Source organism: Misgurnus anguillicaudatus, chromosome 25 (assembly GCF_027580225.2).
Source record: "Misgurnus anguillicaudatus chromosome 25, ASM2758022v2, whole genome shotgun sequence".
Taxonomy (NCBI): domain Eukaryota; kingdom Metazoa; phylum Chordata; class Actinopteri; order Cypriniformes; family Cobitidae; genus Misgurnus; species Misgurnus anguillicaudatus.
Window position 1 is genome coordinate 20,776,179 of NC_073361.2, and position 26,023 is coordinate 20,802,201.

A 26,023-nucleotide genomic window follows, 5' to 3' on the forward strand; every position below is an offset into this window, starting at 1 on the left:
AGAATGATGCGGCGTTGCGTGTCCAGTGTGCGACCCCCTTAAATCTGCATTTCAGTACTACATAGTTTACATTCTTTGTGGTGTGTTTCAACATTTCTAACATTTATAAAAACTAATTTCAAGATTGACTTTACAGGAAATTAAAAATTATTTAAAATAAGATTAAACAAGCTTTAACTAAAAATACAAACAAAATACACCTTTCTGTTCGGTTATTTTTATACATTTTTTTTTTTGCATATTTGTAGTTACTCACTATTTTACTGCGTGGAACCTTTGAGTATGATAAGGCCTTTAATATTTTTGTAAACAATAACGTTATTTAGTATCAATGCTTGTTAAAGTGTTATGCTTATAAGACCCTAGTGCCTCGTATGTGAATTGCAGCTACCCAGCATGCACAGCATAGCTATTAGCGCTTAGCTGAGCAAGTGTAGACAGAAGACAACAACAACAGCATGATCCCAGCTAAATGCCAGGCTGATGAACTGCTAGGCCAGCAATGGACCCCGAAAACAAGTATCAATGCATGGCAACAAATGCGCGGATATTGCTGACTGTTGATCTGGTTCGATGAGGACGCTGATTTTATTGCTACACGTACTTTGAGGTGACCATTTCTTTCAAGTGTTTTAAAATATACTGCTGCTGAGTATCTATGAGCGAGCGTCTTCCGGCGGGAGCAGCAGCGGTGCCATGAATAGTGGACTCCCAGCTTCAGCTGCTGCGCTCGGGGGTGTCGGGATACCCGGTGTGAAGGTGAAATTTTGCCGTTACTACGCGAAAGACAAGACTTGTTTTTACGGAGATGAATGCCAGTTTCTGCACGAGGACCCGTCTATGGGAAGCCTTTCTCTGCACGGTGGCGCTGGCACTGGAGGAGGCAGCCCAGTGTCTTTATCTTTAGCGGGTGGACCAGTGACGGCGGCAGTTTTCTCGCTTGCAGGCGGCCCAGGGAGCGGAGCTCCAGCAAGTGTTCCCAAAAAGGGCGATTCCCTCGGTCCCGCAGGAACGGCTTTGGAGGGACCGCTATTGTCTAGTAAGTTTGCTTGTTTTGAGGCCTAATGCGTGCCCTCGCCTGTTGTCGTTTAGTTGTGGGACTACACGGCGGCTTTTGTCTAAATCGAGGACGTGGATTCAGCGCGGCCTATCGCTCGCCACCAAAACAATACAGTAAAATCAACGGTACAGCGTGCAGGGTCTTTTTCAACAGAAATTAACTATGATAATGATAATAACAACAACATGAAATGTGTTCATTTTAAACGCCATGCTTTAGTTGTTCTGACTAAAACAAAAACATTTGCAAGTTATTGTTCACGGTGAAAACGGATAACTGTTACATAAACAAGAAGCTATCTTTGGTTGTCGTTGTTTTGACTGAGCTGTTTGCTTTACGTAAAGAGTCTCGAGTGCGTTTGCAACACAAGTTTGCAAATGTTTGCATTATTGTGTTTGTGCGTGCCACACTGTATAAAATACATTGGTAAACAAAAAGCGATTTTGACGTATTTTCAAACACGCACTCCCATATGTTTATAGCAAATAAACATTTAGCACTGTCAGTGCATTACATCGAATTAATACTGGAAGACTTTCAGTTTTTTGAAAATCAAGAAAGTGCGTTTAGCGCGTCGACTGACGAACTAGTGATGTCATTCAAACGCAGCGTTCTGATTGGTTGTTGAGTTATCGCTACGTTCCTCTGTTGTGTCCGTCTCCCTTGAGCTTGTTTTTAAGAAATTATCTATGAAAAGCGCGGCACATATTGTAAAATAGTCCACATAAGTCTGTAAATGCTTAAAATGTTTTGCAATATTATTAAAATCATATAAGAATGTAAAGAGTGAATGACTTATGCATTTATGCAACACAACTTTAGCACATAATTGCTCTATGTATGTATCACAACTATGTATATTCTACAAGCGCAAGTACATGTTTTGTCTTAAGCAAATGTGATTATTGTCAATTGTATTTTTATATACATTTTAATTCTCTTCTGTGCTTTGAAATCCTCTGTCAGCATGGAGAATCATTGTGCGCATAACCATACTTTGCAAAAGCTTCATTTATTTATGCATACAATAATTTTGGATTTTAAAGAGCATACAGGAATTTCATCTGTTTTCGATTTCTTTGCAGTCCCTGGTATGGAGGGAGGTGCTCTGAATGATGCTAGTCTCACCAACTCATACTTCAGCAGCACTTTTATTGGAGTCAATGGGTTTGGAGGCCCACCAGAGTCCAAGTATTCAATGATGCAGGTAAACATTTATTCATATGACATTGGAGATGAATAACAGGACATTGCCCACCTTTTGATGTTTGCATGTGTTTTCAGAGGATGACTACTAGTAGCAGTTCACCAAGTCTGCTAAATGATGGTGCCAAGAGCTATAGCCACAGCACTCATGGTGAGCTCAGCTTTGTTTGCAGTATTTGAGGACATTTACGCCTGGTTTTAAGATGGTTTTTGGTTGATCGGATCACAACGACGAGAGAGGCGCATGTTCGTTTACACCTGCCGTTTTAATCTGTCTCTTTTAACCATCTTCGACTGCTTCTGTCCTGAGTAGTGTTGCAAAATTTGGGGATTTTCAAGGCTGGAAACTTTTCATTTGAATTAGTGGGAATGTATGGGAATAAACTTGGAATTTGAAAAAAAAAATTAGAATTGCCTATAACAGGGAACTTAAATATAAAAAATCTTGGCGCATAATTTAGTTGCAATTTCAGTTGATTTTCCCTGCACATTCACATGCACACAGCACACTGTTTACTGAAGGACCATTGAGGCCACACCCCCTGCATGTACTGCATTCCTCCATAACATGCACTGAATCCTGCACACAAAATAATGTCAGAATGTCAATTTTTTTTACGTGTATTCATGTAAATTACATAAAAACAGCTTGCCAGTAAATCAGATCTCTAAATGTAAGCTATCACTATTATAATTGCTATAATAATGTTTATTATACTTTTGTATTGCACAATGAAAGAATTAAAGTTCTACTTCAATCATTCCAGAAATAGGACATTCAAAAATTACACATCAATTTTTACTCTTAGGAGAAAATCCTCCAAAATGTTCACCGTGTCAGAATTCATTGTCCATTAAACATATCCTTCTAGATTGTATTACATCTGCCCCTGTAAGAAACCTTTTTTATTCTGTTGATACTATCATAAAGGTTTTTAATCAAGTAAATCCAAACATAGTTCTAAGATTTTTAGAGGAAATTAATTTTAAACATCTTTGTAGTCTTTAATTACACTTTATTCTCGCCATGAATATAGCCTTAGAAGGTGGTATGGTGTTTAAAAGAATTGAAAGAAAGAAAGAAATCAGTCAAGAAATATTTTTGTTTGTATATGATATAGTTTTTATACATTTCCCAAAATTTTCAAATTCCCATAAATTCCCTTTAAATTTCCAATTTGGAATATTTTCTAAATTTCCAAGATTAAGTTCCTATGGAAAGTTTCCAGAAGTTTACGGGAAACTATTTGCCCCTTTGCAACCTTAGTCAGGGTTCCCACGGGTCCTTGAAATCCATGAAAGTTTGTGAATCTGGGGGAAAAAATTCTATGCCCTGGGAAGTTTTTGAAAAATATACATACCTGGATATACAGGTCATTGAAAGTGCTTGAATCTATTTTATGCAAGAAGTTCTCTGGAAAAAAATTCCCTGTGTCGTGTAGGATAATATCATAAAAATTCTACACTTTTTAAGCACACGTGCTAAACTATTAGCTTTAAATGCTTATATCTTCTGTATACGAATGTTGATTTATACCAAAATGCTTTATTGCATAGTTCAGGGGTGGGCAACTCCTGGTCCTGAGGGCCGGTGTCCCTGCAGAGTTTAGCTCCAACCTTAATCAAACACAGCTGAAAAATCTAATTGAAGTCTTCAGGACTGTTTGGAAATGACATTCAGGTGTGTTCAATTAAGGTTGAAGCTAAACTCTGCAGGACTGCGGCCCTCGATGCCCACCCCTGGCATAGTTAGTAGAAGTGTTTGTTTGACATGTGCAAATGTCTGGTGTTACGTATATAACTGCTGTTCCCTGAGAAGAAAACGAGACGCTGCCTCTCCCTTGCCATACTTCCTGCGTCCCTGTAACGCTGTCTTTGGCAATATTTCAGATAGTGATATACTTCCTGGCTCCCACGTCACCCAGTCTTTGTCGTTATGCCTCACCATTGCTTAAATTTGATATACACATTCTGACGCACCCCCAAAGTGTCACCGCAGTGACGCAGCGCTAGTTCCCTCAAAAGGGAACTGTAACAATGTATCTTAAAAGGTAACACGATGTAACCTTTCTCTCACTTGAAATGTGTCCCCACACTTAGTCTTTCAATTTAAGGGGAACAGACGCGCACTAATATTATGTCAGAGTTCCGCTGCTTGTATTGTTAGTAAACATGCTGCACAGAGTTTTGTACATTTATATCTAAGTGCTTTCTCAGATATTTCAAAGCAATTAATAAAGTAAGTTTGCGCAACTTAAAATGCTCGCAAAAAGATAGAGGCGGAGAGCAAGCGCTTCAGTTTTATCAGTGAAAGCCTAAAGGTCGCGCTGAACAATGTGGGTTCGTGCTAAAATGTCTGGTCTGCTGTAAAAAAATTGTGCTCGGTACATCACATGAGATCAATAGGTGGAGAGTAGGCGGCCTTTTGTGGCTGCACCACAAAAGCAATCAATTTAAATGCGTTTTCGACTACCTGCGAATGTGGTTTAAACATTTTGCACCTGTTTGACACATGTATTCAATCTTTTTTTTTTCTTTCTGTGTTTCTTAACCCTGACTTTTAAGATCCTGTAAATTCTCCGACATCATCTCTCTTCAGTGATTTTGGTGCTTTGAGCATATCGCAGAGGAGAAAGGTGAGCATTTGCTACAATATGCTTGACACCTGCTTGTAAGTATTGTGGTTATTTATTATTGTGGTTAGTTTTGACAGCCTTCAACAGCTTGAAGAAATATAATTTTCATTCACGAATGGTTAATAAAAGTTAGCTACATTTTTACAACAGTAATTGCAGTTTATCTATAGTTTTTGTGTTTAAACCACAGTAACTACAACATCTTACTAAAGGAACCATATTTTAACCATGATATCTAAAACTTGTTATGGTTACTACAGTTATACAGTAGTAACAACATGGCAGTGTGTGTCAATGCTTTCTCAAATGTGTTAGAATAATGGTTTTATTTTTGGGTTTGTGGGTGACTGCGGTTCTCTTACAGGCACCTAACCCTGCAGCCAGTGAGTTCGTCCCTAAAGGGGCCCCACGTATGGCCTCCATGTCTCAAACGAATGTACCAGCATTTGCTTCCCCCATCTTCCCTCATCCTGGCCTGAGCAGCTCCACTGCGGCTGCTCTCGCACCTGGTCAGTGACTCAACACAGCCACGTGTTAATGTGTACATGTGGTTTCTACTGTCTTTGTGTTTCTTTTAAAGGCACACCGTTGAACTTTTTGTCAACTAGGGTGTGCTATACATGTATTTTTCACGCCTAGCGCCCCTAGAGGTCACAAGTGCAGCAGCACTGTCGCAAAGTAAAAGAACTGGCCAACATTAAAACAAAACTACAAACTAAACCTTTAAAACGCTACACGATCAACATTTTGAGGCATCAGGGAGAAACGCAGTCATGTTACAACTTTCTGATGAGGAACTCGTGGCAGAAGCCATTTCTCAATCTGAAGGTTGCAGCCTCCGGATGTCGTATTTCTAAGCTGCATACGTCATCAAGACTGTCTTATTTCAGAATATTTACAATTATAAAGTTGACTATTATACTAAGTTAATCGTAAATTGTTGCAGTATGCTTATGACCTGCGTAATGTAATGTAATGCTCAGTTTACCTTAATAAACCAGGCTTGATGACGTATGCAGCCTGCATATTTGACCTCCAGAGGCTGCAGCCTTCCAATTGAGAAACGACCAGAAGTATTTCCTTGCCATTTTCGAAACAAATATTATTGCATCGTCTCTCTATCCCTCGCCACCAGGATTTTCCGCAATGGCGCTTTTTTTTTCCTCTCTTTTGTGTGAAAATTGTCGCTCCAAATCCAAGTAAGCCGATGTGTTTAGGTCTGCCGCTTTGTTATACGTCACCCGAGTGACAGCGGAACGCAGCAATTGAGGAAGAGTGAAGAGAGAAACGCTCGGATCTGATTGGTGAATGAATAGGGTTTGGTTTTACACTGTGTGAGTTTGAGCAAGTTTGACTGCTATAGCATAATTTATAAAGAAGATTGCATTTTTTTATGAATCAAGATCATGAGTTTATATAAAAAACTGCCTTAAAGGGGAATCGAACCCTGGTCGCCCGTGTCATAGGTCCTTGACACTAACACGGTGCCACATAGTCACATAATAGAAGTTGCTCTCTCTACACTCCTTCAGTAGCCTCCAGCAAAATTCACGTAAATAAAAAATTGTGTGGAGGAAGTGACGTATGCTGTAAAGCAGTTGAATTTTGTAGTTTTTTTTGTGCTCTGGTTACTACCAGAAACCCTAAGTTTTAAAGTACGAGTAAAAGCAATACAGACCCCGTCAGGCTATGGTAGACATGTCATTCAACCTATTTAAAGTCGATGTACTATCACAAGGGTCTTGAAAATTTATTATGAAGGTTGAAATATTACATGGTGTCGCTTTAACCCACTCCTCTGCTTGCTTGTGAGTAAATGTATTTGGTCAGGGTTGTAATTCAGGCTATAATGCTTATTTATTTATTTTGAAAAGGTATGTCCCTTTCTGCCGGGTCATCTCCTCTGCACTCCCCTAAAATCACCCCGCACACTTCCCCGGCCCCGAGGCGACGCAGCCACACACCCAATCCGAACCCAGCCAATTACATGGTGCCCACTACTGCGTCTGACCAGGGGGGCGGAGCTCACATCATTCAAAAGGAGACTGTTGGTGGAACCACCTACTTTTATACTGATAACACCCCCGCTCCATTAGCCGGAATGGTACGATCCTTGTAAATCCCGTTTGCTTTGATTTGCTATTGCCTTTACCTGTTTAACATTTACCTGTTGGTTCTGCTCATCAAATATTTAGGTGTTTCCGACGTATCACATGTACCCACAAACAGCACCTCACGTGGCCTACATGCAGCCAAAAGCCAACGCGCCATCCTTCTTTATGGCTGACGAACTCCGACAGGTATTTTGTTTCTGTCAGGCAGTGTTGTTGTTTATTCTGTCGTTTTGACCTTAAAAGTATTTATTGTGACTTTGACGTCTCTTCTTGTAGGAGCTGATAAACAGACATTTGATAACAATGGCTCAGATTGATCAGTCTGAGAACCCTGGTAAGGATGTGGTTTGCCTTGTGTCTGCATCGTATGTCAACTTTGTTTTGCGTGGATATAAACTGTTCAGTTACAATGTCTGTTTTGTGGCAAGTGCATTTCAATTCACCTGTTGTCTGAGAAAACCACATCCTGTCTGTCTTTTTTGTTTTGATTTGTATGTAGACTTAACAAGGGTCTACATGAATCTCCACATGTGCTTTACAAAATACACACCCTATAAGCTTTTTTATTTGATTTATTTCATTGCATTTGTTTTTGTGGAGAAGTGGGAATGTTTTGGAGTGTGTTCGCGTGTGTGTGCGTGAGAAAAAAAGCTGTGTTATGGGCTTGACTGTGGCTCTTCCATCTCCTCTTTAGGAGTGCCATCTGAGTTAGACAGTTACCACAGCCTCTTTCCCCTGGAACCCCCTCCACCTAACCGTCTTCAGAAAACCAGCAATTTCAGTTACATCACTTCCTGTTACAAGGCAGTCAACAGCAAAGATGACCTGCCTTACTGCCTCAGGAGGATACATGGTGATGCATTGAAAATTTCTGTTTTGCATGCTTGTTTTGAGGTTTAAAGTGGTATCTCATATGTGACCTTGTCTGTAAAAATCCAGGCTAAATTCTCATAATTTAAATATGAGATTAAGAGCATCAAAGTTTGATTTCAATCACTGATTCGATGGCACCAGTGTTTTTAGTTTTTCATATGGCCTTACTCAGTCAATATTAAAAATAACAAGATTATATTTTTGCAGAATGTAAATCAAAAAAATGACAGGGTCACACATTTGCTTTATAGAATTTTTTTTTTTTGCACCAGCAGTGATTTGTTTGAGTTCTTTTAGAGAATTACAGTTTTACAACAATGTTTTTTATTTACCTAGTAAAAAGGCATTGATATTAAAAGGATAGTTCACCCAAATATGAAAATAATGTCATTATTGACTCATGTCGTTCCAAACTCGTGGGACCTCCGTTCATCTTCGGAACACAGTTTTAGATTTGGTCCGGGATCTTTCTGACCCTCCATTGAAAATCTACATACGGTATAGTGTCCATGCCCAGAAAGGTAATAAAAACATCATCAAAGTAGTCCATGTGACATCATTGGGTCAGTTAGAATGTGTTGAAGCATCAAAGATACATTTTGGTCCAAAAATTACGACTTTATTCAGCATTGTCTTCTCTTCCGGATCTGTTGCGAGGTGCATACGTGAGACTATAGTCACGTGACTGCAGTGACTCGGCTGACGTGTTATCTGGTGCGCCCCAGCTGTTTTTTTTGTGCGTCCGGGCTTCGTTTACAGTCTGAGGGAGACGCACGCTGTAATTTTGAAAAAAAATAAAACTTTGCAAACTTGTCTGAGGATAACACGTCATCTGTGTCACTGCAGTCACGTGACTTTAGTCTCATGCATGCGCTTCACAATAGACGCAGAAGATAATGCTGAATAAAGTCGTAATTTTTGTAAAACTGTCTTTATTCAGCATTGTCTTCTCTTCTGTGTCTGTTGTGAAGAGCATGCGCGAGACTAAAGTCAAGTGACTGCAATGACGCGAATGACTTGTTATCCTCAGACATGTTTGCGAAGTTTATTTTTTTTCAAACTTACAGCGTGCATCTCCCTCAGACTGTAAACGAAGCCTGGGTGAACAAAAAAAAAACTGGGCGCACCAGATAACACGTTAGCCGCGTCATACATCATTCGCGTTACTGCAGTCACGTGACTTTAGTCTCGCGTATGCGCTTCAAACACATTCTAATCGACCCACTGATGTCACATGGGCTACTTAGATGATGTTTTTGTTTCCTTTCTGGACATGGACAGTGTACCGTGCGTGGATTTTCAATGGAGGGTCGACAGGCTCTCGGACTAAATTTAAAACATCTTTGGCTGTGTTCCGAAGATGAACGGGGGTCTTTCAAGTTTGGAACAACATGAGGGTGAGTCATTAATTACATTATTTTCATTTTTTGGTGAACAATCCTTTTAAAAAAAAAAAAAAAAACAAGTCCTCTAAATCTTCGGAAATGTTTCATTGTATGTGTAAAAATGTGTTTGTGTGCACACACAGGGTTCAGATTGGTGAACACCAAGTGTATGATGCTGGTAGACATGTGGAAGAAGATTCAGCACTCCAACACTGTGACCCTCAGAGAGGTCTTCACCACCAAAGCATTTGGAGACCACTGTATGTATATGTGTGTGTGTGTTTTTATTGCATAACACTCTTTTCTTCTGCAACAATGCATTTGAATTCATCTGCACGTCTTTCCTCCCCAGCGCTCGTATTCTCCTATGACTTCCATGCGGGTGCAGAGACCATGTTTAGCAGGCACTTCAATGACCCTGCGGCAGATTCGTATTTCACCAAGAGAAAGTGGGGTGAGTCGTTTCTTACGCGCTTCCACACTGCGTGCGTGTGTTTGAGGACACAAGCGTTAGTGTGTGGCAGTTGAGTCTCTGTTAGCGTAAACCGAGGAAAGAGGAAGGAGTGGTTGAAACCGATCCCACCTCAGGTGGGCTCAGTACCTGCAAGCCGAAGAATACAGAGGAAGCAAAACCCAGTGGGGTGACGTTTGGCTATAGACAGCTGCAGTACATGCGACTGTGTTAACCACAATGCAGGCCCAAACCATAACACGCCTTGTTTATTGTGAGCATTTGTTATCAGTGATAAATAAAACACTTGCCAGTGCAAGAGTAGTTTTAGGGCATTGGCTTTTAAAACCTTGTAGAAAGTTGACGGGACATTAAAGTAAGCATGGTTTTTAAATAATGTGGTGATGCAGAAGCGGCACTGCATGGTTATTTGTGACGCTGCCTGTAAAAACACAATTCTTTGTGATTTACTGTTTTCAACTAAATCTTTTTAAGCTCATAAAACAAACAAAGATGTCATTGTCTGTTTTTTTTCGTAAGCTTCCCTAATGCATTTTTTTGTCATTCACAATTCAAACAGAATAATTTGGACACTTGTACTGTTAAAGGCGGAGTCCACGATGTTTGAAAAACGCGTTGGAAAAGGAGACGGACCGACTACCAAAACACACTTATAGCCAATCAAATCAAATCAAATACCGGGTTGCGTATGTGTGGGGCGGGTCTATCAACAGAAGGTCCAGATTCTATTTGGGTAGGGGCGTGTTTGTTTAGGTGATTTCAAATATCAACCTTGGCTTTCAAACATCATGGACTCCGCCTTTAATGTGTTCATTCATCATATTGTTTTAGATATTCAACAGTTTTTGTGTAACATGGATGTATTTTGGTAATAACCATAGGTGTTTTGTACTATCAGGGCAGCACGAGCTTCCTCCTCCACGGCAACATGCGGGTCTGTTACCCGAGTCTCTCATCTGGGCTTACATCGTCCAGCTGAGCTCAGCGCTGCGCACCATTCACACAGCAGGCCTGGCCTGCAGGGTCATGGACCCCAGTAAAATCCTCATCACTGGAAAGACACGGTACAGTCACGCACACATCTGACCCACAACAACACTAGTGTACGAGAGTTCAGACAAACAGCTAGTAAATAATTAACTTTGGGTAAAGCAAAGACTAGCTCTCAATAGAGTTTTTAAAGGGACATTCCACTTTTTTTGAAAATATGCTCATTTTCCAGCTCCCCTAGAGTTAAACATTTGATTCTTACCGTTTTGAAATCCATTCAGCTGATCTCCGCATCTGGCGCAAGCACTTTTAGCATAGCTTAGCATAATCCATTGAATCTGATTAGACCATTAGCATCACGCTAAAAATAACCAAAGAGTTTTGATATTTTTCCTATTTAAAACGGGACTCTTCTGTAGTTACATCGTGTACTAAGACCGACAGAAAATTAAAAGTTGTGATTTTCTAGGCAGATATGGCTAGGACAGGGGTGTCCAAAGTCGGTCCTGGAGGGCCTGTGTCCTGCAGAGTTTAGCTAAAACTTCCCTCAACACACCTGCCTCAAAGTATCTAGTCTGCCTGGTAAGACCTTGATTAGCTGGATCAGGTGTGCTTGATTAGGGTTGGAATAAAACTCTGCAGAGACACCGGCCCTCCAGGAGCAGGAGTGGACACCCCTGGGCTAGGAACTATACTCTCAAACTAGCGTAATAATCAAGGACTTTACTGATGTAACATGGCTGCAGCAGGCGTAGTGATATTACGAACTGCCGAAAAAAATAGTCCCCTGCCATTGAAAGTAACCAAGGGGACTATTTTCAGGCAGTGTGTAATATCACTACGCCTGCTGCAGCCATGTTACAGCAGCAACTTTTAATTTTCAAAAAAAGTGGAGTGTCTCTTTAAACATGCAAACCACAGATAGCTCAGTGTTCTCCAGGGCCCCTGAAATGAGGCCCGTGAATATGTTTATGAGCTGTAAACAGTGAATGGAGAAGTCCAGTTTTAGAGTTTCTCTCTTCCTTTATTAAACGCACTACCTGTTTATCTGGTCCTGCGAGCAGCGTTTTGCCAAATGAACGCACACGCAAACACAGACACTGATGAATGTCTGTTGTTTTTCCATAGGTTACGAGTCAACTGTGTAGGAATGTTTGATGTCTTAACATTTGACAATAGTCAGACCAACCACCTGGCGCTTATGCCCCAGTACCAGGTACTAAATTTCTCCTTTACACCCACACTGTGTTGCCATCATCACATACCTTTTTATTTTTATGACTGTGCACTTGCATTAAGTCATATTTTGCTTGTCATAACATTTGTGGTATTGCATTAAGCCTTGAAATATAATGAAGACATGCATTTAGTCAGAGACAGCCTTTGTAACCACCTTGTGTGTTTTATTACAGAAATAATTCAATTCTGTAATATAGATTTTTAGTATTATGCATTCATGCATTGTTTTGTTATCCTAAACATTAGCTTACTGTTACTGATTTCTAAACTGGTCTGAATATCAGTATATTTATTATGAAGTACTGAAATGAGCTAAATATTTTTTGTTCTTGTAAATCGGGGGTGGGCATTCTTGGTCCTGGGGGGCCACTGTCCTGCAAAGTAATCCTGCAGCATTTGATTAGGATTTTCAGGTGTGTTTTGATTTGGGTTGGAGCTAAACTTTGCAGGGCAGTAGCCCTACAGGACCAGAAATGCCCACCCCCTGCTTTAAACCATGCAACCCACACAACATGCAATGACAGACACTATCCTGTACTACAAAATGCTTTGGTAGTTGAGCACGATAACGGATTTTAAAGGTGATCACTGTTGGGAAATATTTGTCTTGAGTGTTCACTTGTGTGGTGTATGTGCACACATTCAAGTCTCTTGGTTTGATTGGTACCTGTTTCTCTTTGTGTCTTCTTTTCGTTAGCAAGCGGATCTGATCTCTCTGGGGAAGGTTGTTTTGGCTCTCGCGTGTAACTCTCTAGCTGGCATTCAGAGAGAGAATCTTCAGAAAGCCATGGAGCTGGTGTCCATCAACTACTCATCTGACCTCAAGAACCTCATTCTGTGGGCTCTCTTTTCACACAGTCACACACTATTAATACATAAATTAATTTAAGATGATAATAATGTGATGTGTTGACCACCATCGCGGTTTGTTGGACTGTAAATGTCCTGTTAGGGCCGGATGCTCAAACAATAGCACATCTTTGACCTCAGTCGCGATCCTACATGTCTTTTTTCACATTTTGTTTTTTTGTTTTGTCACACAGGTATCTGCTCTCAGAACAGAGCCGTCTGCGCAGCGTCAATGACATAATGCCCATGATTGGAGCACGGTTTTACACTCAACTGGATGCCTCGCAAATGAGAAACGATGTCATTGAAGAAGATTTGGCTAAGGTATTATTAGTGTTTTTCGCACTCCAACCAATTCATTGTGACACACAAACCTCAAGTACACGAAACGGTTCTTACAAAACTTGCATGTCAATAAACAATTTTGATGTATAGGTTTGGTAAGTTATTTCAATAATGTGACTAAATTAGTTTGAGCATCGTTTAAAAACACAAAATCTAAATACTTGTTTTTGCTCACAAGCATAACTTTTTTACTTTAGAAGATATATTAGAGGAATAATTTACCCCAAAATGAACTTTGGCACATCCTAGGTGTATATGCCTTTCTTCTTTCAGCCAAACACAGTCAGAGTTGCATTAAATAATATCCTAACCAGTGGCGGCCGGTGACTTCTTCTTTTTTTGAGGGCGCACGATGCGAAGTTCGTCACAACATGTATGTAGCCCGTCATGCGTGTGGTTCGACATTTCAAAATGTGTTCGGCGCGTCGAGTGAACCTGTGTGTCTAAAGGGTTTATAATAAAAGAGACGCTCGCATTTGCCAGATATTCGCATAATCTCATGTGTAATCAGAGTTTACTGTTAAGGGAGTGTCTTGCGTGTATTTTGTGAACATGAGCGTCTATTTTATCATAAATGGTTTTGACGCGTGTGCAGCAGTTACTTATTTTGACAAAACACGTGATGCACATGGTTAACACGATGCAACAAACACATATTTTGAAAACACAAGCAAAACACATGACACTCCAAACACACATGATCCTGACTCTTTCAGCTTTATAATGGCATTATATAGTGCCCCATTTTTTTTTAAAGCTCTAAACAACACATCTATCCATTTCAAACTAACTAGTCATCATTAAATGTCTTCAGACTCTGACTGTGTTTTGTCATGTTGAGCTCCATGTAAGAACATAACATGTTTTTATTTATTTATTTGAAGTTATACATATTTGTTCAACCAAAGAAAGTCATCTACAATTTTTTTTTTGACTGCTTCCCTTGATAAGATCTGTTTTGACTGCTTCCCTTGACAAGAAGACATTGTCAAGGGAAGCTGTCAAAAATATATTTTCCTTGGGTTTTTTTTTACTTGCTGTCCGGACTAAACACATGATTAGTGTAATTTCATTATGCATAATTGTGTGCATAATTACATTGAACCTTTATTTAACTTATCTGTCAGACTACATCCTTTAAAATGATTCTTCCCTTTAGATTTAGCTACAAAATGGCATCACCACTAAATAGTGGTGCAGAAACCACGTCATACATGCCACACTAGCCACTTAACTACTACACTAATTCCAGTTATTATATCAATGGATTATTTCATGTTGTCCCTTATGTAGTGAGCTGAGGTCAGTGAAAAAAACCGTGTGATCGCATGAAATATTTAGGCTTTTCACACATTCTCTCTTCTGCTTTGCTGGGGTATATTTTGAGCACTTACATCAAATGTGTGAAACCGCTGCTGCACCCCACCCTAAATAAATGAACAAACATGCATACATTATGTCCGTAAAATGAGGGTTTGTGCATGCTATACTTTTTTATACACAGTACAATGTCAGGCATTTGTGTGTTTGTCTGTTATAATTGATTTTAAAGGAAAGTTTCACTGAAATGTAATTTACTCATCCTCATGCCATCCCAGATTTATATGACTTCCTGGTAACCTTGTAGTAGGGGGTGACACATGTTTGGTTTAGGTTTGGACGATATAGTATATGGTCATGCAGAAAAAGGCATTAATATGTGCTTTATATGTACTAATAAACAGCCAATATGCAAGCTAACACAAAATTCAAAGTGCTTATAGAATTTGTTTTCCATTAAATGTTTTTTTATGGACAACATTTTACTGTCTTTACTTTGTATGCTTTTTAAAAGTGTATTGTTAAAGGGACACTTTTAAAAAAAATATACTCCTTTTCCAGCTTTCCTAGTTTTCGAATCCATTCAGCTGATCTCCTGGTCTGGCGCTACCACTTTTAGCATAGCTTAGCACAATCTATTTAATCTGATTTTCTAGGCAGATATGGCTAGGACTATATTTAGGAGTGTCCTAGCCATATCTGCCTAAAAAAATCACAACTTTTGATTTTCCGTCATTCTTGGTGCACGGTGTAACTGCAGAGGAGTCGAGTTTTGAATGGGAAAGGTGTCGAAACTCTTTGGTTGTTTTTTGGCGAAATGCTAATGGTCTAATCAGATTCAAAGGATTATGCTAAGCTGTGCTAAAATTGCTAGCGCCAGACCCGGAGATCAGCTGAATGGATTCCAAAATGGTAAAAATCAAATGTTTAACTCTAGGGGAGCTGGAAAATGAGCCTATTTTATAAAATTGGAGTGTCCCTTTAAGGGCTAAGCAATACAAATGTGTTTCATTTACACCTGTACCATTGCAGGAGGTGCAAAATGGGCGATTGTTTCGCTTACTGGCAAAACTGGGGACCATCAACGAGAGACCGGAGTAAGTCTTTTATTACACCTAAAATTTTGAGCTGGCTGATTGGACGCCCTCAGCTAACATCATTGACTTTTGCTCTTAAATTCTTGTAGGTTCCAGAAGGATCCAACATGGTCTGAGACTGGTGACCGTTATCTGCTGAAGCTCTTCAGAGACCACCTGTTCCACCAGGTGACTGAGACGGGCACGCCTTGGGTCGACCTTAGCCACATCGTGTCATGTCTCAACAAGGTAAGCTTGCTTAAGCTACATTCAGACTAGCAGCGACTAGCAGTAGCAGAGCGACGCGATTTCAATGGAAGCTTGGCGACTTCCGGCAACACGAAGGACAGTGACCATTGGCGACTGGATGGGGCGTGGCCAGTCGCGCGACAAACTTGAGAAATGTTTAACTTTATGCAAATTATGAGCGACTTTCGGAAGCGACTACCAATTAGAACGAAGCAGTGGAGTTCACGTCATCAGTCTCTCGCCAGTTACTGGAGTGGATGTTACTCATTTGTTTATGACAACCAGATATAGAAATTCCACTTTTGAAAGAGACGAGCAACACACAGTGACAAAATCGCTAATAATGTGAATGCACCTTTACTCTTACTCTGCATTCAATGGTGCCTTCAAGCTACCGTATTTTCCGGACTATAAGTCGGTCCGGAGTATAAGTCGCATCATTAAAAAATGTGTCACTAAAGAGTAACTGAACCCTAAACCAATTTTTTTTTAGTTAATGATCTGTAAGAATGGGGTTTTATTAGTGCTGTTCATTGATTTTAGTAAGTTTTTTGACATTTGGATATAAAGTGTTTCAATACTACAATTTATGGTGTAAAAACGTCTGAGTGCTGCCCTCTTCAGGTTGAACGGTGGCTACTGCAGTTGAATTTTCCTGTTGGATGTTGGGTCCAAAAAAATATCTTGTGATTGTAAGCAGGTTTAAGCTCAACACGCCTTTGTTACAATCTCACACCACACTTGGTACGTGCTTAGTTCGTCCCCTCTATCTCCGTTGGGATCTGCCCACTTTTCTTATTAATATTGCCAGTGCGTGGAGTCAGGCTATGACCCAGGGTTTAGTTACCCTTTAAGACAAAATAACACATATAAGTCGCAGTGGACTAGACATAGCGTTTATTTAGTAAAATATTTCACAAAATCCGAGCTGAAGAACAGACATTTAATCTGGAAAGGCAAGTTATTCAACTAAACAATAGCAGACAGAACAGCAGGCTGAATAGATGTCTGTTCGTTGAAGTAATATTATCAGTTATTTCAATGATAAACCATAGCGTACAGAACTTATCTGGAACGTTGAATAGGCTAAATTAACCGAACAAGCCAACTAGCGTGAAGTTCACAGACTCGTCATTCCACATCACTGAATCTATTGAATTACATAAATACAGGAGCAGTATATAGCGGAATCTTGCGGCTGTAAATGTTGTCTCTTGCCTCATAAATGTCGAAATTAATTCATACTGACTTACAAGGTGCACCTGACTATTAGACGCAGCACCAGCCAAGTTATGAAAAAAAAAACGCGCTTATAGTCAGAAAAATACGGTATACGTTTTATCAGTATGTGTGTTCCCTACTGCAAATGCAACGCTACACCAATTGAGACTATTTTGCAAACTCTTAAGTCTTGCTGGTGGATCCTAATTCAAGTTGTGGATAATTGTTTATTATAACTTTCCACCTTTGTCACTTTTTCAGCTGGATGCCGGAGTGCCCGAGAAGATCAGCCTGGTGTCACGGGATGAGAAGAGCGTACTCGTGGTGACCTACTCGGACCTGAAGCGGTGCTTTGAAAGCACTTTCCAGGAACTGCTGGCCACCGCTAACGGTCCACTGTAGCGCTCGTGCGTCCCCGCGGGAGCGTGCTGGAACTGCCTGAACTAAAGAGCACATTGCACTACAGCCTGGAACTATAGGTGCAGAATGATTATCTCACGACCAGGGCGGAGCCAGCTGGTAGCTCACCTCCAGTCAGATACACTGTTCTGTCCAGAAGAGTTTTTTTCTAAAGCTTATTTTTTTAGTTTTCACAAAACGCCGCAGCTGCAGAATCATGAACTGTACTGAAAGCTGTGATATAATTTTTTTAGACTTGGGAACAACATAGAAAATAAGAGACTTCCTGCTTTTATTTTTAATTTTTTTATTTTTTCTCTGGAGGATGCACTAAATATTTTAAGTTCCTTTTTAAGTGACTGTGCGCGCGTGTCCCACATGGTGCATTGAGGACTGTGGCTTCACACGTGAGGAGGGAATGGAAGAAGTTCACTAGAAAAATGAAGCATCTTTTTCTACATCTTTACATTTTTAATGAGGTACTACAAGTTGGGACAGACCACTGGTCATGTGCGTGGGGGTTCCTCACCTGAATCTCTTTGACTCTCACATAGTTGGGACAAACCACTGGGTTTGTTAACGAGGGGTGAGACGGACCACCTATGAATGTGTGGCATGAGTATTATAGGGCCACTCTTCTCATGCTGTAATGACTCTTTCAAAAGTCAGCCATTTTTGGAGGTGGCGGGTGTGCTACTGGTTTTTGTCGGGGTGGGTGTTTTGGGGAAATTTCACATCCATTGCAGGCGCTGACAAAGAGGTGCTTTTCTCCTCTTGCTATGTAGAATCGTTTTATTTCAGTTTTGCAACATCCTTATTCATTTTTATGGATGCTTTGGAAATGAGATGCAAAATCGAAATTTAAGAGGATGGATTTTTGTTGTATTTTTAGTCAGGGTCTCGTGATAGGAACCAAAGAACTGGACCACACTAGCAAGGGAAACCAGTTCAGTCTCATTGTGAAATGTTCTCCTATGCCTCTTTTGTAGAGGATCAAAAATTTCTGTCCTTTTCTTTTTCTCTCTCTTTCTTATCCCCTGCCACTTATTTTTTCATAATTTGTTCACTACCTTTGTCCTTTACTGGTCTCCACACTGGTATCGGTTTGAATAGTGAATCTCAGTAGAGCTATTTTGTGTGTTACTGTTACTATTTCCTCACCAAATTGTTGTACAGAGATGCATTATGGGATATCACCTCACTAGTGTAGTCTCTTGTGCAAACCCAGCTGGATTGAATGGGGGATTCGGGGCTGTATTTCGGTTGTCTCTTCAAGAATTATTTTGCCTGTGTGATGGCACCCACAAAGCAGCTACAACTTAATCTCTGATCTGGAAAACAGTTTTGAATTTGCTCAGGTTGAACACTTTGGTTTAGGCCAATGATTGAATGTGTCTGATCTGTCATTGGTGACTCGCCCAATCAAACTGCGGTGAGGAGGGCGGGACTTACAGGACACAGCAAGACGGATGCTGTGATTAAATGTACTATTGATTATCTTATTTGTCTTCTTTTAGTAAACAGATCAGTCGGTAAATAACTTGAACTTGGTGCCAAGCCCTTATCGCCCTCTCAATAGCAGAAACGCACACACACGTACCATTAACATTTAAAGCCGGCACTGGCTCATATCATGTATTCGGTTTTCAGATGGATGCACTCCAATCGTAGACTTAAACACACAGAAAATCATCATCCTCCACCATCTCAGTAAAGTTTTATGCCCTTGTGTTTATTGTCACATTTTTGCAATATTTGTGTGTACAGCAGTATTTTAATAAAGATTAATAAAAGTTAACTTTCATGTGGTTGTCATTATTATACGTGTGGGTGGCTAACACACAAACTTCAGCAAAATATAGAAACTATGGTCACAAGGCAAAACTTGCTCAAGTTAAGACACTTCAACACATTTACCATGAAAGTGCTGCTGCAAAAATGACCACAACATTAAAAAAGCATAGATGTGAACCAGGTCACAAACACTTTAAAACTATGCAGTATTTTTGTCAAGTCAACATGTATATATATATTTTTAAGTTAAACAATTTTAACTTATAAATTCATGTCAACTTTCTTAAGCCAAAACTAAAGTAGGTTGAATTGATTTGCAAAACCAAGTTGTTTTAACTTTGTGCTGCATATTTTTTTTACAGTGATAGTAAGTTAGATGATAGCACAGCGTGCACTGTGATAAAGTGTCTGAATCTGGTTTATAAGACTTGGTGCAGCTTTTTGCAGACATGTTACATTTCTATATTCTGGTACGCTACCCAATGCATGTGCATTACCAGACATTTTCATCAGATTTTGGTAGGAACAGTGCGATCCTTTACATACAATTCAGTTAAAAAGTATTTCAGGAAGCCCTGAAAAATGTTTTCCTTTGTAAAATATATTTTTATATTTGCAGTACAAATAGTGATTTAATTTCTAATCCTAACCTTTTTTTAAACTGGTAGTATCTAGAAAAAACTAGACACGTTGAATGTTGAAACTTTGCAAGCTGAAAGTAATTTTGTCTTCTCATATTCCTTAAAGGGATAGTCCACCCAAAATGAAAACTTTGTCGTTTGCCGACCCTCATGTTGTTTGATCTCCTATTTCTTTTTTGTTCTTTAGAATCCAAATGGAGATTTAAAAAAAGTGTCTCCACGCTCAACGCTGAGAGTTGAAAAATATTTAACTTTGGGTGAAAAGCTCCGTTCGTCAATGTCAGTTCTCACACGGCCGTCCAATCGCAGTGGAGGAGAGGCGGGACATTACCACAGCAACCAACCGGCTCGTAGCTGAAGTATCAGAGCTACCAAAGCACTCAGCTGAAAAAACAGCTGGCATTCGGCGTTGTCCAGGCGTTTTCAGCTGCGTTTAAAAGTTTTGGTGTGCACAACCCCTGGTTTGGTTAAAAAAACTAAACCAAAAATTTTTTTGCGTCTTAACTGTTGTTTAGGCAGTTTTAGGAAGTTTCTCTTTAAAAGTGTGTAACCTGAAACAACAGCAATATCCAAAAGAAGGCAGAGTAAATGTCTTTACTTGACTATTTAATATAATTTAAGGCCATGTTTACATTAATGCGCATTAAAACGCATTACTTTTGTCACATTTTTGCCTTTCATTTAAGTGTCCATGGAGTTATTTGTTTTTGGTCATTTTGAAGCTATAAGGTTTTTTCTGGTTACTATAGGAGTGGATGGTGACTGCCTCACCATCCACTCCTCTAGTAACCAAAGAATTCAAAATAGAGAACATGGGAGATCAAACAATATGAGACAGGGTTCCCACACCTTAGTTAACTTCAAATTTCAAGGACTTTCCAGGTCCAATACCCACAAATTCAAGGACTAAATGTGGGGACACATTTCATGTGAGAGCAAGGTTACATCATGTTACTTTTTAAGATACATTGTAACAGTTCCCTTTCGAGGGAACTTGCGCTGCCTCACTGCGGTGACACTTTGGGGACGCCCCCAAGAGTAAGTTCGTCTGAATGTGTATATCAAATTCAACCAATGGTGATTGCTTAACAACAAAGACAGGGTGACGCGGGAGCCAGGAAGTATATCGCTATCTGAAATATTGCCAAAGACGATGTTACAGGGACGCAGGAAGTATGGCAAGGGAGACGCAGCGTCTCGTTCCCTTCTTAGGAAACAACAATTACATACATAACCAGAGACGTTTTTATTTGTCAAACACAACTATGCAAAAAAGCATTTTGGTATGAATCAACATTCGCATACAGAAGATATAAGCATTTAAAGCGAACAGTTTAGCACGTGTGCTTAAAAAGTCTAGAATTTTAACAATATTATTTTACACTACGCAGAAAATAATATGGATTTTTTTCCAGAAAACTTATTGCATAAACTACATTCAAGCACTTTCAATGACCTGTATCATGTATGTATTTTTTCAAAAACTTCCCAGGGCCTTAAATTTCTCCCCCCCCCAGATGCACAAACTTTCAAGGATTTCAAGGACCCGTGGGAACCCTGATGAGAGTAAATAATGACAAAGGATTATTTTTGGGTGAACTATCCCTTTAAGAAAAATCGCTTTGTTGATTTCCACACTCTTAGTAGTCAGATAAAAGCATCTGTAAAATGTAACTTTCATGCCTCACGTACTAACATTGCTACCTTAAAAAAATGTGGAAAAGTCTTAAAAAAAATCAAAGTTTCACTGAGATTTAATGAAAATATTTTTTCATATTTAAATACACTATAGAAACAATATTTTCAGAGGTTACTATTAAGGTATTGTATGTAAATAAATATTCTACAGTGAAATATTCCAGCATATAGCTTTTGCAGCACAAGAACTGTGATGCAGTGTCTACAGTTAAACATTTGGTACCTACAAGCAGTGACTGTAATAAATGCATTTCATTAGCTTATAAATATACATTATCTGCTCTGTGACTACTAAGACAAGAACGTGGACAAGAGGTGTAGATTAACAGAGCAAAGAGTATATAGAGATATAAGTTTAAAGGATTGAGATGAATTACTGATCAGTAGTTGCATTTTACAACATAGTAAAATAAAAATGAGTAAGATAGTTGAGATTTGAAATGGGAAGAAAGTCAGTGAGAGAATGCATTCAAAAATACTGCAATGAAAGGACACGTATATATAGCAGATTAAGGAACAAAATGCAAAACAGTCCAAATAAGCAGCATTTTTAACATGAAACGGATGTGATTTTTTACTGCGAAAGTGATGTTAGTGTGCTAAAAACAGGGGTAAATGACAGCAGCGTTATAGTCAGGTGGAGGAGCGCAGCATCTTTCCGAGTAACACACATGAGGTGCAGTATTAGGAACGTTCCCATCATGGTGACACGAGGCGCTGTTCATGCAAGGGAGCATTTTTGTAGGCAGCATCATGCAATGGTTTTGACCTTTGGAGAAAAATCTGCAAAAAAAAAAAAAAAAACGGTTGTACAATTATTTAATGTAACTAGACTCTAAAAAAAGGATGTGTTCATTTTAACACATTGTTTTGTGTTATCCTGTTTAACACATTATGTTTTATTTTAACACATTATGTGTCATTTTGTGTTCAAATAAATTAAAGGAACAACACAAGATGTGTGTTGTTCCAAAAATAACACGGAGATGTGTCTAGTTAAGGACAACACATTAGATGTTTTAAGAGTGCAAGCATTAAAAAGTAAGTTAACATAGTTTATCATGTGGATTTTTGAGTGCACGGCGCCTACCTGCTGATATTTTTGGCTTTGAATCGGTCCGACCATTTCACCTGAATTAACTCTTCAGACGGAAGAACCATTCCACTGTCTGATTCATTGTCCTGATGATGAATATAAGAAAGATATTATGTAATGTTCATAACTTTGCTTAAGTGCGATGATGTATCAAAAACTTACATCAGGGTTTACTTTGCCTAAATCTTCCTCAAAAGTGTTCAAGGGTTTGATTTTTTCTGAGTTGCTGAAATACACAAGGAAATTAATATGCATATTAGTCAATTCAAAAGCTATATACTTTATTTGTTGCATAAACAAATATTTTTAAGACAAATGTCTACATCAGATTCCCAGGAGTTTTCTGGTTTGTGTCCATGTGGTGAAGATTCTCCATGTTGCTTTCCCCGGAAATAAAAGTGTTTAGTGGAATATAATCCTTCCCATCCTAGAAAAAAAAAGTTTTTAAGAGTTTTTAAAAGCAATAGCCAACAATAAATTATTGATTTTATACAAATAAGCATTAGGATATAAAGTAAAAATCATGTTCTATGAAGATATTGTGTACATTTCCCAACCTAACCAATGTAGGTGAGAACCGGAGCTAAAGTAATGCGGGACGAAAGTTACTAAGCGATTTTCTCCAAGCCCTGATAACATTTGCATCCCAAACTATGACAGCATCTTTAGCACGCAAACCCTTGACAGAGCTGACAAATATCGTGTTATTTACTCACTGTTTTCTGAGTGTAGATCTAGAAAGGTGTTTTCAACCACGATAAGTAAATTCCCAAAGCGTCATTTTGTTCTTATGACGCGTTGGGTTTCTGGTTTCATGTGTTACAATACTGATCAATCTACAGATTATTTAGTGCTATAACACATTCTGAAGTTTGACCTTTCTGAGTTTTTTTAAAATAAAAGTAAATCGGGTTTAAATGTGAGGAGATCCTGTCGGGACGAAAATAACACTTGTTACTTTTGTTGCGCTGCTATACTGTATTATGTTGAAAATTTATATTATTCTAATTTGATTTAATTTTATTTACATAGTGTTCAAACTGTTGAAAAAAGTTTTATTCTCAACAATTTAAGTTTGTACTGTCGGTTGCTTTTAAAACATTTAATAAAACTGATATTTAAAATTAAATTGTAATTTCATTATTTTTATGAAGATAAATTACAAAATATGTTTGCAGTTACATATAAACAAGGTCATAGTCATGTATATTTAATAAAAAAAAAGTGTAACACAAAAATCTATCTTGTTTTGTTGTGTTACTTTCGTCCCTGCAAGTGAGGTCGAAAGTAAGAATTCACTACTTATGTTTAAAGTGAATTTATACCGAAGTCGTTTTACACTTTTACAAAATTCCACCTAGTATTGATAGACTACACTTGTGAGTTATTGACCACAGCAAAAATATATCTCTGTCTATAACATTATCTTTTAAAATTAAGTTTTCTGAAAATTTTTACTTTTGCCCCCACTCTCCCCTATTTATCATTGGTAATATGTGTTGCTATGGACTTGATTTGGACAACTTTAAAGACAATTTTCTCAATATTTAGATTTTTAGTGTTATAACACATTTGCTGACCCTCATGTTGTTTGATCTCCTATTTCTTTTTTGTTCTTTAGAATCCAAACCATACATCAATGGAAAGCTCAATTAAAAAAAAATGCCCTTATGATTTATATTTATATTCCCTCTGTGCTTGTGTACTTTTTTGACACAGGTCTGCAGAAGGTCTCCTAGTATCTCCACTAGAGTTGTGAATGAAGGCCGGTCTTCAGGGTTGTTTTCCCAGCATGCGCACATGATGCCGTAACTGTAATTTAAATACCACAAGACCATTACTGCTTTTTTATTTTTAAGCTTTATTAATTTACAAGCTTATGTTTGGTTACTAGTATCAGCTTCTACACATTGAATATAGACGGTTTCAGCAGTAACAACATAAACAAGCGGCTTTCGTGGTCAACACGTAATTTCCGGTAAACTCTGCTAAGAATAAATTACATCAAGCAATATATTTATATAACAAACAAAATAAACAACACGTAGGTTACCTAGTAAACCAAAACATTTGTTATTTTCGATGAGGTATTTGTTTAAGAGTTCCGTTAGCAACTAGTCAGACCATTAAAAAAACTGAAACCGAAGTAAAGTTCTGACCAGACGCTTAAAGGGACATTCCACTTTTTTTTTAAATATGCTCATTTTCCAGCTCCCCTAGAGTTAAACATTTGATTTGTACCTTTTTGGAATCCATTCAGCTGATCTCCTGGTCTGTCGCTACCACTTTTAGCATAGCTTAGCATAATCCATTGAATCTGATTAGACCATTAGCATCATGCTAAAAAATAACCAAAGAGTTTGGATATTTTTCCTATTAAAAACTTGACTCTGTATTTACATCGTGTACTAAGGACAACAGAAAATTAAACGTTGCGATTTTCTAGGCCGATATGGCTAGGACTATACTCTCATTCTGGCGTGACTTTTTAAGGCGCGATGCTAATGGTCTAATAAGACTCAATGGATTGTGCTAAGCTATGCTAAAAGTGCTAGCACCAGACCCGGAGATCAGCTGAATGGGTTCCAAAACGGTAAAAATGTAATGTTTAACTCTAGGGGAGCTGGAAAATTTGTATATTTAAAAAAAAAGTGGAATGTCCCTTTAACCGCGACAACACACATGCGTCGGATGGAACCATCTATATGGCAACACTTTACAATAAGATTTTGTTTGTTAACATCAGTAAATCTATTAGCAAAAATCTAACAATCAATACCTTTATAGCATATTAATCTTAGTTTTTCAGCATTTTAGTATTTACTAATAATTAAAAAATAAGTTGTAACTGCTAACATTAGCTAGGCTACTGAACTAACATGAACTAATATTCAAGGGATACTTCACCAAAAAATGAAAATTCTGTCATCATTTTATCATCCTCGCGTTGTTCTAAATTAAATGTATGAATTTCCTTTTTCTAATGAACACAAAAGAAGATATTTTTATAATTAATAGTAAGCACACAGCTGATTGTAACCATTGGCTTCCATAGTAGGAAAACAAATATATGGAACGTGACGATATTTTAAGCTTATAAAAAATGGGAACTATATTGTATAGTCGAAGAGCACTTAGTTTACTTCGAGTTTTATTTTGTGCACCCACACTTACTCGTGTAAAAGTCTTTAAATAGGGAAAACATGGAAGTGTTTGGTGGCTTCTAAATTCATCCTGTTTGGATCATAAGGAATGAATAGGGCTAGGCTAAATGCTAATACATTCATGAAGCGCTGTACAAAGATTAAGTGCACGCATTAAAGAAGATAGGGATGTATTAATTTGTCTAAGTTGAGGTAA

General features: G+C 38.6%; 2 protein-coding genes across 2 annotated transcripts in view; one reads left to right on the forward strand and one right to left on the reverse strand.

The window, feature by feature from the left end:
- The first annotated feature begins 383 nt into the window (after window positions 1–383).
- pan3 (poly(A) specific ribonuclease subunit PAN3) lies at window positions 384–19,232 on the forward strand. The gene is made up of 18 exons (XM_055182401.2): window positions 384–1,039; window positions 2,146–2,267; window positions 2,345–2,417; window positions 4,832–4,902; window positions 5,267–5,411; window positions 6,777–7,006; window positions 7,098–7,202; window positions 7,293–7,350; window positions 7,711–7,869; window positions 9,418–9,534; window positions 9,627–9,728; window positions 10,645–10,810; window positions 11,865–11,952; window positions 12,673–12,812; window positions 13,019–13,148; window positions 15,522–15,586; window positions 15,676–15,814; window positions 17,297–19,232. Exons 1-18 carry the CDS (start codon window positions 697–699, stop codon window positions 17,435–17,437), a joined length of 2,394 nt encoding a protein of 797 aa, XP_055038376.2. The 5' UTR covers window positions 384–696; the 3' UTR covers window positions 17,438–19,232.
- Window positions 19,233–21,380: 2,148 nt separating this feature from the next.
- Window positions 21,381–26,023, reverse strand: part of flt1 (fms related receptor tyrosine kinase 1) — a 41,698-nt gene continuing 37,055 nt past the window's right edge. Inside the window, exons 26-30 of the mRNA XM_055182396.2 lie at window positions 24,370–24,475; window positions 22,987–23,090; window positions 22,826–22,889; window positions 22,658–22,749; window positions 21,381–22,350 (exon numbers count right to left, since the gene is read on the reverse strand). Coding sequence (XP_055038371.2) covers window positions 22,167–22,350; window positions 22,658–22,749; window positions 22,826–22,889; window positions 22,987–23,090; window positions 24,370–24,475 — 550 coding nt within the window. The 3' untranslated portion in view covers window positions 21,381–22,166. The remainder of the gene's footprint in view (window positions 22,351–22,657; window positions 22,750–22,825; window positions 22,890–22,986; window positions 23,091–24,369; window positions 24,476–26,023) is intronic.

Coding starts and splice junctions, on each gene's coding strand:
- pan3 (XM_055182401.2), top strand. CDS start 697: ATGAATAGTGGACTCCCAGCTTCAGCTGCTGCGCTCGGGGGTGTCGGG. Junction 7,203..7,292: donor TGGCTGACGAACTCCGACAG/GTATTTTGTTTC, acceptor CTCTTCTTGTAG/GAGCTGATAAACAGACATTT. Junction 7,351..7,710: donor TGATCAGTCTGAGAACCCTG/GTAAGGATGTGG, acceptor TCTCCTCTTTAG/GAGTGCCATCTGAGTTAGAC.